Source organism: Ammodytes marinus (genome assembly GCF_949987685.1).
Source record: "Ammodytes marinus genome assembly, chromosome: 20".
Lineage (NCBI taxonomy): Eukaryota > Metazoa > Chordata > Actinopteri > Uranoscopiformes > Ammodytidae > Ammodytes > Ammodytes marinus.
In genome coordinates, this window is record NC_137224.1 from 24,770,479 (window position 1) to 24,786,683 (window position 16,205).

The window sequence follows — 16,205 nt, forward strand, 5'->3', positions numbered from 1 at the left end:
AGGCAAGTTTATTTATATAGCACAATTGTAACGGTTGGGTCTGGAGGACACAGGCGCGGAGACAGTATAAGTAAAAGATGATTTATTTCAGGAGAAACCAGCAGGGTGTTAGGACCGTGACACGGGGAGGGGAATTGGCTGGCATGGGGGTCCAGGGAGAGAGCAACGGGGCAAGTCCAGGGGGGCTGAGTGGGAGCAGGCTAGAGCAGGCAGGCAGGAGGGGTCCGAGGAGTAGTGCTGGAGAGCTAGGGCTGGAGCTGGTGGCTGGAGTCAGGCTGGGAGAACTGTGGCAGAGAAACAGGGGTTAACCAGGAAAAAATGCAAAAACGCGGAGCTGTAAACAGGTGAGCAAGAAAGAGAACTGACTGTATGAAAACAGAAGCTACAATCTGGCAGTGTCTGGAAGGTAGGCCCGGGTATATGTAGAGCAGTTGATGAGGATTGAAGGCAGCTGTGAATGATGTTGATTGACTCCAGCACACCTGGCTCCACCCCTACAATTAGCTCAGCACAAAGACAAGGGTGAAAGGGAAAACACACACAAGGCCAAGGGGCCCAAGCGGGATCATGACAAATTCAGACACAAGGCCACTCAAAGTGCTTTACAGGGATTTGTAAGATTAGAATACATAAAACACATTATAAAACATTTAAAAGTGAATAAAAGAAGCAAATAAAATGAAAACTCGAAAAGCAAATAAAATGAAAATGGCAGGTTAAAATGGAAACAGAAAAGTCTTCAGACTCGATTTAAAAGAGCTGAGAGTTGCAGCAGACCTCAAGTTCTCTGGGAGTTTGTTCCAGATTTTTGGTGCATAATAACTAAAAGCTGCTTCTCCTTGTTTAGTCCTAACTCTAGGGACTGTAAGTAGACCTGTCCCAGACGACCTAAGGGCTCTGGACGGTTCATAACGTATCGGCATATCAGTAATGTATTTTGGCCCTAAACCATTTAGTGCTTTATAAACCAACATCAGTATTTTGAAATCAATTCTTTGAGTGACTGGAAGCCAGTGTAAAGACCTCAGAACTGGGGTAATGTGATCTAATCTACTTTTTTGGTCCTAGTGAGGACTCGAGCAGCAGCGTTCTGAATTAGCTGAATCTGTCTGATAGATTTTTTTGGAAGGCCAGCAAGGACACTGTTACAGTAGTCAAGTCTACTAAAGATAAATGCATGGATATGTTTTTCTAAATCTTGCTGAGACATAAGCCCTTTAATTCTTGATATGTTTTTTAGGTGGTAGTAGGCTGATTTATTAATTGATTTTATGTGTTTCTTGAAATTCAAGTCGGAGTCTACAACAACACCAAGATTTCTGGCTTGGGGTGTGACATAACGGATGTAAGCTGTGCGCTGACTTTTAATTGTTCATCTTTGGCACCAAAGACAATTACTTCAGTTTTATCGTTGTTTAATTGAAGGAAATTTTGGCAAATCCAATCATTGATTTGTTCAATGCACTTACTCAGTGCCTGTATCGGACTGTAGTCTCCTGGTGATATGGTTATGTAAATTTGTGTGTCGTCTGCATAATTATGGTAGCATAATTTGTTCTTATTCATAATCTGAGCTAGTGGGAGCATGTAGATGTTAAATAGAAGAGGGCCAAGAATGGAACCTTGGGGGACCCCACATTCAATATGTGTCCGCTCAGATGTGAAATTGCCTATTGACACATAGTAGTCTCTATCCTTTAAGTAGGATTCAAACCAGCTTAGTACAGTTCCAGAAAGTCCAACCCAGTTTGCTAGTCGATCTAGTAATATGCTGTGGTCAACTGTGTCAAAGGCGGCACTGAGATCCAGTAAAACTAAGACAGAACTTTTGCCACTGTCTGTGTTTAAATGGATGTCATTGAGGACCTTAACCAGAGCAGTCTCAGTGCTGTGGTGTTGTCGAAATCCTGACTGGAAGACATCAAAGCAGTTATTCATTGCTAAGTAGTTATTTAGCTGTTGATAAACAGCTTTTTCAATGATTTTACTTAAAAATGGTAGGTTAGATATGGGCCTATAATTTTTCATGAGTGATGTATCTAGATTGTTCTTTTTTAGGAGTGGCTTGATGACTGCTGTTTTCAGGGCCTGTGGGAATACACCTGTCTGAAGGGACATGTTGACAATTTGTAGAACATCTGAGGCCATACAGCTAAAAACTGTTTTAAAGAAGCCTGTGGGCAGAATGTCAAGGCAACAGGATGAGGAGTTCAGGTGTTGTATAATGTCCTCCAGGTTTTTGTGGTTTATAAGATAAAATAAGTCCAATGTCCCGTCCGTTACAGATCAGTATCCGAGCACAAAGTCCCTTGAGATGTACTCATCCATGGTAACGAAAGAAATAACTTTGGAGAGTGCTGCAGCATCAGATATGATAAACCAAATCAAGGAAAAGGTGGACACGAAGAGGGCAGACCTTAGCACAAGGTCAAAAACCAGCCGGCTGTGGGTAAACTATCAGAAGATGCTGCAGACAGCCCGAGCTCTGATCAAAGCAGATCGTACCGGATCTTGGAAGATGCACTTGCGCATAATGTTGGACTGTCTGCCAATATTTGCTGCCGCTGGGCACTACAATGAGGTGGAATAATGAGATATTACGGTGGCCGAGTGGGCCATTGATTCCACGACATTTGATACTAGGAGGACAGACTTTACCAGGCAAGGGAGACGCGGAGAGCAGAGGATCAGATCTTAACAGGTTCACTTTATTAAAGGTTGACATCAAGGTTACAAGCTAGTAGACACAGCTCCTACTATCTCACAGATGTTACCTATACATTACAAAAGATCTTGTTAGATCTTATCTTATCCTATATACCTAGCCTATCCTCAACTTGGGGAAAAGGGGAACCCCAACAGCAGCCATCTTTCTCGGGCGAGTGAGCGCGCCTTGAGGCCAGGCTCTATGCCTTTTATCAGGCAGTTGTGTGTGTGTGTCTGTGTGCATGTGTCTGTCTGTGTGAGAGTGTGCATGTGAGTGTGTATGTGTGTGTCTGTAACAGATCTAATATCTGGCCATATTAGAACCTAGCTGCTTCTAATAGATTATAGTCTATTCGTAGCAAGATGTTGCAATAGTGTCCCTATGTTCTGCTGTGCTTACAACAGCTGTTGTTGTTGCAGTTTGTGTGCTAAGGTCATTCTGGCCTGTGTGGCTTTTCTGCTTGTCTCAAAACTTTGTACTAACTTCTTTTAAAATGATAACATAAATGTTGCAAATTCCTACATAATCCCCTCCTTCGTTGCTCTATAGCAACGCTCAAAAGAGAATTTCAACATTCAACCTTAGAGCATGATAAATGCAAAACCTTCAAAAACAACAAAAATCTATGATGATAAACTTTGGCAAAATGAAACTTCAATGACCACTTTTAACTCAATAGTATGAACCTTAATAAAACCTGTTTGAACCTTTTAAAATTCAACAACAATGACAATAATGAACAGCATAGTATGACAAAAACTCTTACAATTGTCTTTCATTCTTTGTTCTTCGGACCGATGTCCAAACCCGCGGACCCGCGCACTTGCGAGAAACGACACAAGTGTGACACGCGCATATCTTGAATTGCTTCAAAGCAACTCTTTTTCCCCCGTGCGGAAAGGCACAAACTCAACAGCCCCCCCATAGCAACTATTTTGGGAGGCTGGAGGAAACCCCAGTGCACCCCTGCAGTGGTGCGTAGCTGGGCATTGATGACTTGTGCAACTGGATCCGTTGAGAAAAGAGACGAGAGGGAAGACCTCTCGACGCCAGACGATGACGTTGACGACCGGATCCCCTGACTGTCGGCGATGCTGCCGGCGGTAGAAGTGACAGCTCGTCCGGTTTCGAACCCGTAGAGCTGACCCTTAATGACAGGTGGAAGGGGGGACCCTCTTGGTGCCAGATGAGATGACGCTGCATGACATGTGGAATGAGGAACTGCACGTAGCCCAGTGGGAAAGAAGACTCTCTGTTTCGACTGTCAGCTGGCCGGAGAGGACGCAGCGATGTCCCGCGTGTGCCCTCAGGCTAACAGCAGAGTAGGGAGCGATTCTTAGCACATGGACCTCATCAGAAGATTCTCCACCCGCGTCAATGAGACACCTTAATGTTCCAGGCCATCACAGAAAGACAGTGATAGACAGAGAAAAGAAGAGATAGAGAAGAGAATCCTATCTAAACCAAAATTCTAACATAACTCTCTACACTTTATTAGATAACTGATCTTGTCTTTGTTATGGGAAGTTTTGTTTGCCTTACTTAATTTTGTAACCTAGGCTAACTGTATCAATGCACATACGTGTAATCTAATCACACTTGATATAAAGCTGTGCAGTAATACTTTTTGGAAAAGCTAACTGTAACATCAACAACAACACTACACTAGTACATTTTGTTCTTACTCTTTTTAATAGAGATTGATCCTGAACCCTAAATAAATCACTTATAACTCATTAACTTCTTAAATGAATATTAAGTCTTTTGATCATTATCCCTTTTTAACCCTACTTCGCTTGTAGTGTTTTCTTTATGTGGCCTTATTAGATATTGTACTTATTACCTTTCTTAACATGTACTTATATTATTTTTAATTAATGTGCTCTCTCAAACTCCCCTCCTTTTCAAATTTCTTATTTGAAACACAAAAAGGAGCATTTTTAGTTAAAAATTCAGTTAAAAATAAGATTCTCACTGAGTAGTGAGCAATTGTATTTAAGCAGGAACAATCAACCATGTGGCTTTTTTTCCCAACCCCTTAACAATGAACCTTAAACCGGTTTATAAATTTAGAATGGTAACCCTTTTTCAAAAAATCCAATTCCTTGAATCGGTAAAATGTAAAGAGCAACCCTCAAAAAAATCAGGTATTCTGAAAGTGTGAGAATAAGGTTGGTTCAAAATCCTACTAAATCAACAATTATTCTTTATTATCTATAATACCTCTTTACTTGGGAAAATTAAAAACACTAATCTCTTTTTAAATTAGTGTGATAAACCTCAAGTCATGCTTTCTTTTTGACTGAGAAAGAAAACAACACAATCTTTTATTGATTTGAAAAAGGTAAGACACTAGTTGTACTTTTTTGAAATAACCCTAAACATGCTTTCCTGAAATGCATACAAGGGGAAACCTATTAGTTTTCAAAATGGTCCTACATACTTTTATATCCTACGTACTTTCTTTTTTCAAAGAATTTGAATTCTGTAGCCTTCAGTGTTATGGTCATATTACCAAATTTATAATAGTAATTATTTGATTACATTATTTTATGGAAATGATCATTGTGACTAGGATTTATTAATATTGATTTATTTAACTGAACATTAAAATAATCAACATTTGAGAATAAATCATTGATAAAACGAGACAAACTTGCTATTTTTGCTTTCCTAAGTGGATCGCTGGTGCCCCGAACTTTGAACTTTGATAAATAATTAAGGTATTATTAATCTTCAGATAATTTCTAATAGCAAAATTAATCTGAACCACTTGTGACCGCTACATTTGTTTGACTTTTTTGGGCACTATTGTACTCCCTTTATTGTATATTGTATCTTAAGACCAATCTTTACAACTTGGGTGTTCATGTGAATGCTAGAAACAGACAGTTATGGAACTACTTATACCGCATGCAGACAGCAATGAGCATATACTGTAAATTTGATTTAATGGTGTGATTGTTTCATGTTTCCACCCCAGGACAGTGCACTATGAGGGGGGAGCAGTATCCAGTCATGCCAGGTCCTTGTGGAGGCTGGAGACACTTAGGGTCATGTAAGTACAACATACATGTGCTGTACACATACACAGGGGCGTCATGCAAGCCAAATTTCTGGGTGTCAAGAACAACAGAAGGGACCATGGGGTCAGAAAGCAATCGAAGCATCTAGTGCATTCTGGTGAATAGATTAAAGGAAAAAGTCAACATTTATTTCAGTTCAGATGAAAAGTAAAATTAGCTAAACAAGTTGCCATTTTTTCACTTGGATGACATATTTTTATTCAAGATGACGAATTTCGCCGCAAAGTGACACGTTTATAGGTATGAGTATAAGTTGAGGTCAAATTGATATGTGAGACATATGCGTTTTAGAAGCACTAAAGCAAGGCACCAGGCACACACATAACGATAGAACGCTTTCAAAGAAAGGTTCAAATTTTTCTTCCGGGGGGGCATGCCCCCGGACCCTCCTAAAAGGTCCTGGGACCCCACCGCTGTCTCCTCAATAACTTGTGTGTTATTAAAAGTCATTAGACCAGGAGGGGATTATTTACATGTTACCTTAAGTGATTTTGTATTTCATCAATAGAGATATTGTGGTGTAGACAAACATGGCTTTAACGCTTCTGTATTGTAAGACCGCCGCCCGGGGGGGCCTACGAAACCTCTCAGCCCCAGGGCCTAGTGGCAGGTAAAGGCAGCCCTGTGCAGGGGGGTCTGGGGAGATCCTCCCCCAGAAGATTTTTTTGTGATTTTCACATACAAATGAAGCATTCTGGTGCATTCTGACAAAATAATAAAGACAAAATAGAACATTTCCTTACAAAGACAAATGGGGAACTAGGTTTTAACTTAATTTATTTGCCTTGTAGAATTCAGCAAGATTAAAAGTGCAAATACATCAATAACTATTGAGAATTATACACAAGTTAACATTCTCTCTCTCTCTGGCGTTAATCGGTATCACACCCAGAAGTACAAGCCTTCAAAGACTGAATAAGAGATAATAAAAGTTGAAATAAATCATCAGCAAGTGCTGGGAAACAAGTGATTATGATCACTGATAAAATTAATACATAAACACAAATTGTGACCATAGCCTGTCTTGTGTGCGTCACACCACCATAGGTTTGCAGAGAATTATACAATATGCACACTAAAGGCATGATACCAACATATGTTTGCAGAGAATTATATACAATATGCACACTAAAGGCATGATGCAAACATAGGTTTGCAGAGAACTATATACAATATGCACACTAAAGGCATGATGCCAACTTAGGCAATAGGTGAGGTTCTAGTGTTATGAACGTGTCAATCGCATAAACAAGCAACGTGATAATGGTAAGTCTAGCAGTAATCATACATGCTCAAAGTTTAAAAAAGCACTGCATAATATTTTGAGTTGCACTACTCGTAGACACTGTAGAAGAGGGGGGAAAGCTGCTACTACAACTGCTAATAGGGATGCTAACGGAACACGAGCAGAGAGGTGTATCTCCTGCTCTGATCGCAGCTGGGGGGTGGGGACTGCTGCGCGAGGACCGGGCCGCCTGTCAGTGCTCTGTTACGGGGGAGGGGCCGGGGAGTCTCCCGCTGCTCGTTGAGAAGAGTTAAAAGTGATACTTGCCTTGGCGAAAAAGTCACCAATAACACCAGAAACAAGCTAGAGTTGTCGCTTTTGATTTGATTTGATTTGATTTAGTTTATTTCAGACATCCACATACAAAACAAAATGAAAAGCATGGAAATACAATAAATATGCCTGAAAAGGAGCAGGAAGAAGTATACACTTATTTAATCCTACCCCTTTCCTTAAAAAAAATTAAAAATCAAAATATTTATTAAATAAAAAATAAAAAATAAAAATAAAAATAAAATAAAAAATAAAATAAAATAAAACAAAAACAACAATTATATTCGCTTCTCTTATCTATATTCTCTGTGCTATTGGCGATACTATATTTGCCAATTACATACAACTTAATATACTATACATTTTTTATATTTTATATATTTATATAATGCATATATCTATATTTATATTTATAAACAATCAATATATCCATATATACATACATATCTATACAATCAGTATATATATATATATCCATATAATTATAATTACCCTCTTACTTCACACCCTCATCCCTGTACCTTATGAAAATCATTGCTTTGAACCTTTTTTTAAACTGGATCATGTCTGGACATTGCTTTAGCTCCGTGCTCATCCCATTCCACAGTTTCACACCCCCAATTGAGATGCAATGACATTTTAAAGTCGTGCGTACCGCCAGTGTCTTAAAGTTTAACTGTTGCCTCAAATTGTAACCCCCCTCTCGGTCAAAGAAAAGTTTTTGTATGTTACCTGGTAGCAGTTTATTTCTAGCTTTGAACATGATTTGTGCAACTTGATATTCAACCAGGTCATTGAACTTTATGATACGGGAATATAAAAAGAGGAGGTTGGTGTGATCATAATATCCAGCTTTATTGATTATTCTTATGGCTCGTTTTTGAAGTGTGACTAGTGGTTGCAGTGAGCTTTTGTAAGTGGTCCCCCAGACCTCCACACAGTAATTTAAATAAGGTAAGATCATTGAGCAGTAAAGAGTATGCAATGATTTGTGATCCAATATATGCTTTGCTTTACCCAGGACTGAGATGCTTCGTGACAGTTTAGATTTAACATGTTTTATGTGAGGTTTCCAGCATAGCTTGTGATCTATTGTCACACCCAGGAATTTATTTACATACACTCTTTCAATATTAACACCATCTATCTTGACATTTACATCACTATTTAAATTACAATTTCCAAACAACATGATTTTTGTTTTGCTTAAATTCAATGATAATTTATTATTGTCAAACCACCTTTTTAATTTTCTCATTTCAGATGTAATTGACTCCAGAAGCTGCTGCAAGTCCTCTCCCGTACAAAAAATATTTGTGTCATCTGCAAATAACACAAATTGCAAATTGTAACAGCTTGTCGCTGTTTTGAAAAAAAAAGTCGCCAGGGGGGTTGAAAAGTCGCTAAATATAGCGACAACATCGCTAAGTTGGCAACACTGCACGCGACGCCGCGAGCAACCGCTAGTAGATCCGAACGTTGTTGTTATTGTTGCCAGGTAACCAGTTACTGGGCGCCAATGCCCAGCGCCCCAAACCCTCCGTTAAAACTGAATGGCAATAGAAATTGATAGGGCCACTCTGAGTGAACGAGGGTTTGGGGCGCCGTGAACTGGCGCCCGTAGAAGCTTAATGAGTCAGTTTAGAGCTTGAATTTCGTCATGAAATGTAAATACAGTGCCAGAATATAAATTCAGTGTGCATTCTTAAGTAAAATTAAATAGTTTAGTTGCTTCAAATTAACACACACAAAAAAAAAATATATTTTTTTTTTTGGGGGGGTGCCCTAGCGCCCTCTATGGGCCAGCCGCGGCTGGGTTGTGTTCAAGTACGCGCAATAATTTGGTCATTCATCAGTAGAAACATTGTGTTGTTATCTGGTTCAGAGAGGGACCAGTCACTCATACGTTTTGGACTATAGACAAACATAGCTTTTACATGTTTGTATTGTAAGACCGCCTCTCAGAGGGCCCATCAGGACTTTCTGTATAGGGGCCCAGAATGTGGTGCAACGCCCCTGCACACACATGCATGCACACACACACACACAAAATCCGTAAACAGCAGGTTAATTTTTAAGTATGACTGTTGCTTTGCTGCATCTTTGCTGTTAAATGTGTGACTTAAATTCATAGGACTTTGTACTGGAGTGAATGAACATCAGCCTTTAAACTTCTAATTTAGTTTATACATCATATTCTACATTATATTAATATTTTAGCCCCCAATTCACATACACTAAGAGTTTGATCTACAGGTGCGTGTACACAAACATGTGCAAACTGGATTTCACCCCGCTAAACATGAAAGCTGGGGCCTATTTCAGGTAGCTGGTTTTGAGGCAACCCAGAGTTTGTTCGCTCTGAGTTAGTGGAAACTCTCGGTTTTCCGTTTCAAGAAGCAGGTTCAGCGCTACCGTGAGTCAGTTACTGCGGCAACATACGCCATGGGTCTAACCTGCTGGATAGGTGATTTGACCTACCCTGAGTTTGTTTTCACTTTACGCTGCAGCTCCGACTGAAGAAAGAGTCACTGTTACAACGCAACCCTGTACAGTTTAAAGCAAAATCACTCTATATAAATCTCCATCGGGATGTTTTTCTCATTTCCTGATAATTTTACGTTTGATCGATCATTTATCTGATCAGTAGCCTTGTTCTCAGCCCTCGTGCCGTTCATATGCGGCCACCTTACACATCGTGAACATGCTTTACATTCAGATTAATAAACCTATTGTATTGTATGTATCTCATTATTTATTTTTATCATTAACAGGAGTTTTTTAACATCTGTGCCACTGAACATAGGCTATTTATGTCAGGTTGAAATGTAATTCTGCGGCTGCACGCGATCGTTACTGTTCACTTGTGTCATCCCAAAGTCACAGACAAGCCTCGTTAAATAGCCCAATATGAATATAGAAACAATATAATAATTTAAACTGTGATCACTAGAGGACAAGGGATCTGGTAATAAAACAATCAGGCTCTTCAATGGAAACTGTCACCTTATGTGTCAAACGTTAATATCTTTCACTCCCCATTTAAAAGAAGCGACAGTCTGTTTACTGCACAGTAGGCCTATTATAGCTTGCCTACATAATAGGCTACAGCGAATATAAAACACTGTCAGCAATGCTTTGCAGCGGCAGCTTAATAATTTTGTTGCTGCTGATATGCGTAACTTAATTCTTAAAATAGACTTGCTTCTCATACGGAAGCAATGATGCTCTTGACAAAAAACTTTTGCACCGTTTTTTTCTCAATTGCCGAAGTGATTAGATCAGGGTTATGAGACAATATCCCCGTTCATTCTTCTCCATAAGCTCATTCGTTAATATTTCTTACTCTAGTGGGAGGAGCGGAGAAGTTTTCTTTTTTTTTCTTTTTTGAGAAGTGGAGAAGTGGGAGGATCAAGCATTTGTTTCTTCTGTTTCCATGGTGAATCATGTTATCAGCGATCCATTGACGATGGCTTTTATGCACACGCTCCACCCAGAGTGAACACGCTCAGAGTTGATTAACCCAACGCTGATCCACTGTTCTGAAACCGAAAACCCAGAGTTGCTCGTCAACCCTGCGCTCTGAGTTGACCAACTCAGAGCGCAGGATTAAACCCAGAGTATGTAAAACCAGCTACCTGAAATAGGCCCCTGATCTACTAAGGGTGCGCAATGATGGTCTCGTGCTAAAGAGAAATGCAATGCCATGGGATTAGAGGTGCCATTGGAACTTGCTAAAAATCATTAAGTTCATGGCATTACATTTCTTGTTGCGCTTGTGGTCCCTCAGCTCTCCAAACAAATGTGGAAACCAGTAATCCTCATTTACATCTACTGCCTCTGCCCTGTTTGCACTGTTGCCATGTTCACAATTACTGTTGATCAGCCGCAAAATGCCCACAAACCAAACGCACAATCTGTTAGGATGCTCACGCAATTGAGCACTCTTTATTTTGATTTTAGTAGATCAACCCCCATGTTAAACCTGTATTGATATTTTTGCCCACTTGGGGGCAGCAGAACAAGCTGTAAACACAACTTCAGGTACAGTATATACTGTATGAATGAACCATGGTTTAAAATAAATGGTTCAATTTAGTGCAGCTATGAATATACTTTATTTAGTGCGTATGGTTTATTTATTTTAATCACCTACTTCTAACTTATTTGTTGATTTTTCCAGGTATGTTTTCATTTAGGTTTGATATTTGCTGTGTTTGCATTTAGTTCTTTATTCATACAAGCTTTATTTATACTGAAGTATCATTGTGGGGGCACCCTGGCCTCATTTCCAATTATCTTGTGTCAAACAAAGCAATGCAAAGTAGAAACAACAACAAAGAGAAGTAATATTTCTATAGTACTATTTCTATCTACACAATCTCTTACTGTCTTTGTGTGCAGGTGGAGTGGAAGTCATATCCGCTGGGGCCAGCCCTTTCGACTGAGACATGTGACCACAGGAAAGTACCTCAGTCTGATAGAAGACAGATCTCTGCTGCTGATGGACAAAGAGCAGGCTGACGTTAAGTCCACAGCCTTCTGCTTGAGGTCTTCCAAGGTACAGAGTCAACAACATACACAACACTGTAGGCTATGCTGTATGCTAGCTTCATTATGGTACTAATGATATCTCATGTCTTCCTTTCTCTCTCCTTCAGGAAAAGTTGGATACTGGTCTGAAAAAGGAGGTGGATGGTATGGGTGTTCCTGATATTAAGTATGGCGACTCTGTGTGTTACATCCAACATGTGGAAACCTGTCTGTGGCTCACATATCAGACTGTTGATGCCAAGTGTGCACGCATGAGTGGAGTTCAGAGAAAGGTACTGTACAACTGCTCATCTGAGAATATCGTTTACTAGGGCTGTCAATCAAAAATATCTAAGTAGAGGTGTGTTTGTTCCAGGCCATCATGCACCATGAGGGTCACATGGATGACGGGCTGACGCTGTCACGCTCACAACATGAGGAGAGTCGCACCGCCAGAGTCATCCGCAGTACTGTCTTTCTCTTCAACCTATTCATCAGGTAGATAATTACACACACACACACACACACACACTTTGGTTGCCATGGCTCCGGTGAAGTAGGCTGCCTTTGTACCAGCTCCGGCAGTTTGTTTTTATATTGTCTTGTATATTGTTATTTTTTATATTTTAGCACAACCTGCTCTTTGTGCAATCACATATGATCAGCAGTCACTTATTGGCATCAGGATAAATTGTACAAGCGGTCTATTCAACGGCGAAATCACCAACTGGCTGAGCGAGATACTGCGGAGAGCTGACAACAACAACGTAAACAGCAACGGGGGACACGCTAACTCCAATAAGAGGAAAAGACCCAAAGGAAAACGAGCCGGGGTCAGGAATACCCAGGCAAAAAAAAAGTATACTTTAACATACTAAATTACTGAAATTTCTCACACAGGTGTATGTTAGGGTGCTCTCCAAAAAAGCGTCTGGGACCATATAAGTCCGCCAGGGAATATTTCCCGCTAATTAGCATAAACTAAAAAACAGGGTGTTCTCCACAACTTTCTGAAATTTTACTGTATCAACACCAAATTTCTCGTGAAGCCCCGGGGGACTACAATAAACATACCCGTAAAAGATCAGTAGGACAACTTGAAAAACATGGCCGCCAAAAAGTTTACGAAGGGGCGGGGCCTATCAACAAATTGGCCATAACTCCTTAACCATTAGGTCCTATCATCATCAAACTTGCTGGGTATGTGTAGAAGTCATGTGGTAGCATGTCCGTTGAAGCTTATCGAGATTAACCCATAGGGGGCGCCACAAATGCCCCCTGACTCTGATTGACTTGACATTTCTTACACATGTACAGCTCATGGTGCTCTACAATATAACCTCTCGGACAATAGGGGTCAGCCATGATTATTTTTTTCGCCGCCATTGCCCAAAACTTTTACGCAGGGGCGGGGCTTATTAACAAATTGGCCATAACTCCTTAACCATAGGTCCTATCATCATCAAACTTGCTGGGTATGTGCAGAAGTCTTGTGGTAGCATGTCCCTGGAAGCTTATCGAGATTAACCCACAAATGCTCCCTGACTCTGATTGACTTGAAATTTCTTACACTTGTACAGCTCATGGTGCTCTACTATATATCCTATTTACTGCATTAAGCTCCTCCCCTTTACCATGTTAGGCCCCTCCCCTTTACCACACTAGGCTCCTCCCACTTACAACATTAAGATCCTCCCCTTTGCCACGTTAGGCTCCTCCCCTTTACATCATTAAGCTCCTCCCATTTACCACGTTAGGCCCCTCCCCTTCACCATGTTAGACTCCTCCCCTTCTCCACATTAAGCTCCTCCCCTTTACCATGTTAGGCTCCTCCCCTTCACATCATTAGGCTCCTCCCCTTTACCACATTAGGCTCCTCCCATTTACATAATTAAGCTCCTCCCCTTCTCCACATTAAGCTCCTCCCCTTTACCATGTTAGGCTCCTCCCCTTTACCACATTAAGCTCCTCACCTTTACCATGTTAGGCTCCTCCCCTTCACAGCATTACGCCCCTCCCCTTTACCACATCAGACTCCTCCCCTTTACCACGTTAGGCTCCTCCCCTTTACCACATTAGGCTCCTCCCTTTACCATATTAAGCTCCTCCCCTTTGCAACATTAGACTCCTCCCCTTTGCAACATTAGACTCCTCCCCTTTGCAACATTAGGCTCCTCCCCTTTACCATGTTAGGCTCCTCCCAGTTACAACATTAGGCTCCCCCCCTTTACAACATTAGGCTCCCCCCCTTTACCATGTTAGGCTCCTCCCATTTACAACAGTAGGCACCTCCCCTTTATCACAATAGGCTCCTCCCCTTTACAACATTAGGCTCCTCCCCTGTACAACATTGGGCTCCTCCCCTTTACCATGTTAGGCTCCTCCCATTTACAACATTAGGCTCCTCCCCTTTACCACATTAGGCTCCCCCTTTACCATGTCAGGCTCCTCCCATTTACAACATTAGGCTCCTCCCCTTTACATATTAAGCTCCTCCTCTTTACAACAGTAGGCGCCTCCCCTTTATCACGATAGGCTCCTCCCCTTTACAACATTAGGCTCCTCCCCTTTACCATGTTAGGCTCCTCCCATTTACAACATTAGGCTCCTCCCCTTTACCATGTTAGGCTCCTCCCATTTACAACAGTAGGCTCCTCCCCTTTGCAACATTAGGCTCCTCCCCTTTACATATTAAGCCCCTCCTCTTTACAACATTATGCTCCTCCCCTTTATCATGTTAGGCTCCTCCCCTTTACAACATTAGGCTCCTCCCCTTTACCACGTTAGGCTCCCCCTTTACAGTGTTAGGATCCTCCCCTTTACCATGTTAGGCTCCTCCCCTTTACAGCATTAGGCTCCTCCCCTTACCATATTAAGCTCCTCCCCTTTACCACGTTAGGCTCCTCCCCTTTACCTTTATAGCCTGTCGGACCATAGGGGTCAACCATGATTATTTTTTTTGCCGCCATTGCCCAAAATGTTTACGCAGGGGCGGGGCTTATTAACAAATTGGCCATAACTCCTTAACCGTAGGTCCTATCATCATCAAACTTGCTGGGTATGTGCAGAAGTCATGTGGTAGCATGTCCCTCGAAGCTTATCGCGATTAACCCATAGGGGGCGCCACAGGGGCGGGGCCTATCCACAAATTGGCCATAACTCCTTAACCGTAGGTCCTATCATCATCAAACTTGCTGGGTATGTGCAGAAGTCATGTGGTAGCATGTCCCTCGAAGCTTATCGAGATTAACCCATAGGGGGCGCCACAGGGGCAGGGCTTATTAACTAATTGGCCATAACTCCTTAACCATAGGTCCTATCATCATCAAACTTGCTGGGTATGTGCAGAAGTCATGTGGTAGCATGTCCCTTGAAGCTTATCGACATTAACCCATAGGGGGCGCTGTTATGCCCCAGTCTAGGGGAACCCAGAGGCATAACATAAATGCTACAATCCCACTCCCCGATCCCCAAACCACCACACAACAACTTTTCTAAAGTAAAATAAATGGTAATTTATTTTAAACTGAGCAATAATGAAACAGAAGCAGCAATCATCTTCAGGGTGAGTTAACGCCAAAACAACCTAACTGGAAACAAAAGCATGAGCAAACCCTAACCTAAACATTAACAAAATCAAGAGACAAACTCTGCAAAATAAACGGCAACTCACCCCTACAACTGAATAATAATTAACACATGACAAAGAATAATTGAAGTGGTTTAGGGAGTCGTGAGTGGGTGCTGCTGCTGTCAACCATCCCCCCCGCTGAGTGGCTCCGGTGGAGCCTTTAACTGCACCTGGGCTGATAGTGGCCAATCACCTCCCTCTCCTCATCATGGCCAAATCACCCGCACCTGTACCTGTATAAATGCTCACTCACACAGAGAGGTCTCACTCACACACCAAACAAAAGGAAAACAAAAGGAAAACAGCACAGAACCAGGAAGATGCGGCCCAGGGTCGTAACACCCCCCTTCCTAAAAATCGGACATTTCCCCCAGAAAATGTTCGATTCACCAAATCCGAGACGCAGAAAAGACGCTGTGCGCGGCCCCGCGGACCAGCGGAGCAGGAGGAATAACCTGATTTGGTTTGCCACTAACCTGACAGACAGGGCACGAGCGACAAAATTTGGTCACGTCATATTTTAATCCAGGCCAAAAGAAGTACCGCCGGATAAAATGGTACGTCTTTTTAACACCTGGATGGTCAGCAAAGCTGTCATGTGCCAAACTGAGTACCTGAGAGCGAAATTTTTGAGGCACGACAACTTGTTGACACGACTTCCAACCTAGATCACCAGCTGAGGGTAGATAC

At 41.6% G+C, this 16,205-nt stretch overlaps 1 protein-coding gene across 1 annotated transcript in view; it reads left to right on the forward strand.

The window, feature by feature from the left end:
* ryr2a (ryanodine receptor 2a (cardiac)) overlaps positions 1-16,205 on the forward strand; it is a gene marked incomplete at both ends in the record, with an annotated part of 671,945 nt that overhangs the window by 108,071 nt on the left and 547,669 nt on the right. Inside the window, 4 exons of the mRNA XM_080049015.1 lie at positions 5,691-5,765; positions 11,756-11,912; positions 12,013-12,177; positions 12,261-12,382. Coding sequence (XP_079905141.1) covers positions 5,691-5,765; positions 11,756-11,912; positions 12,013-12,177; positions 12,261-12,382 — 519 coding nt within the window. The remainder of the gene's footprint in view (positions 1-5,690; positions 5,766-11,755; positions 11,913-12,012; positions 12,178-12,260; positions 12,383-16,205) is intronic.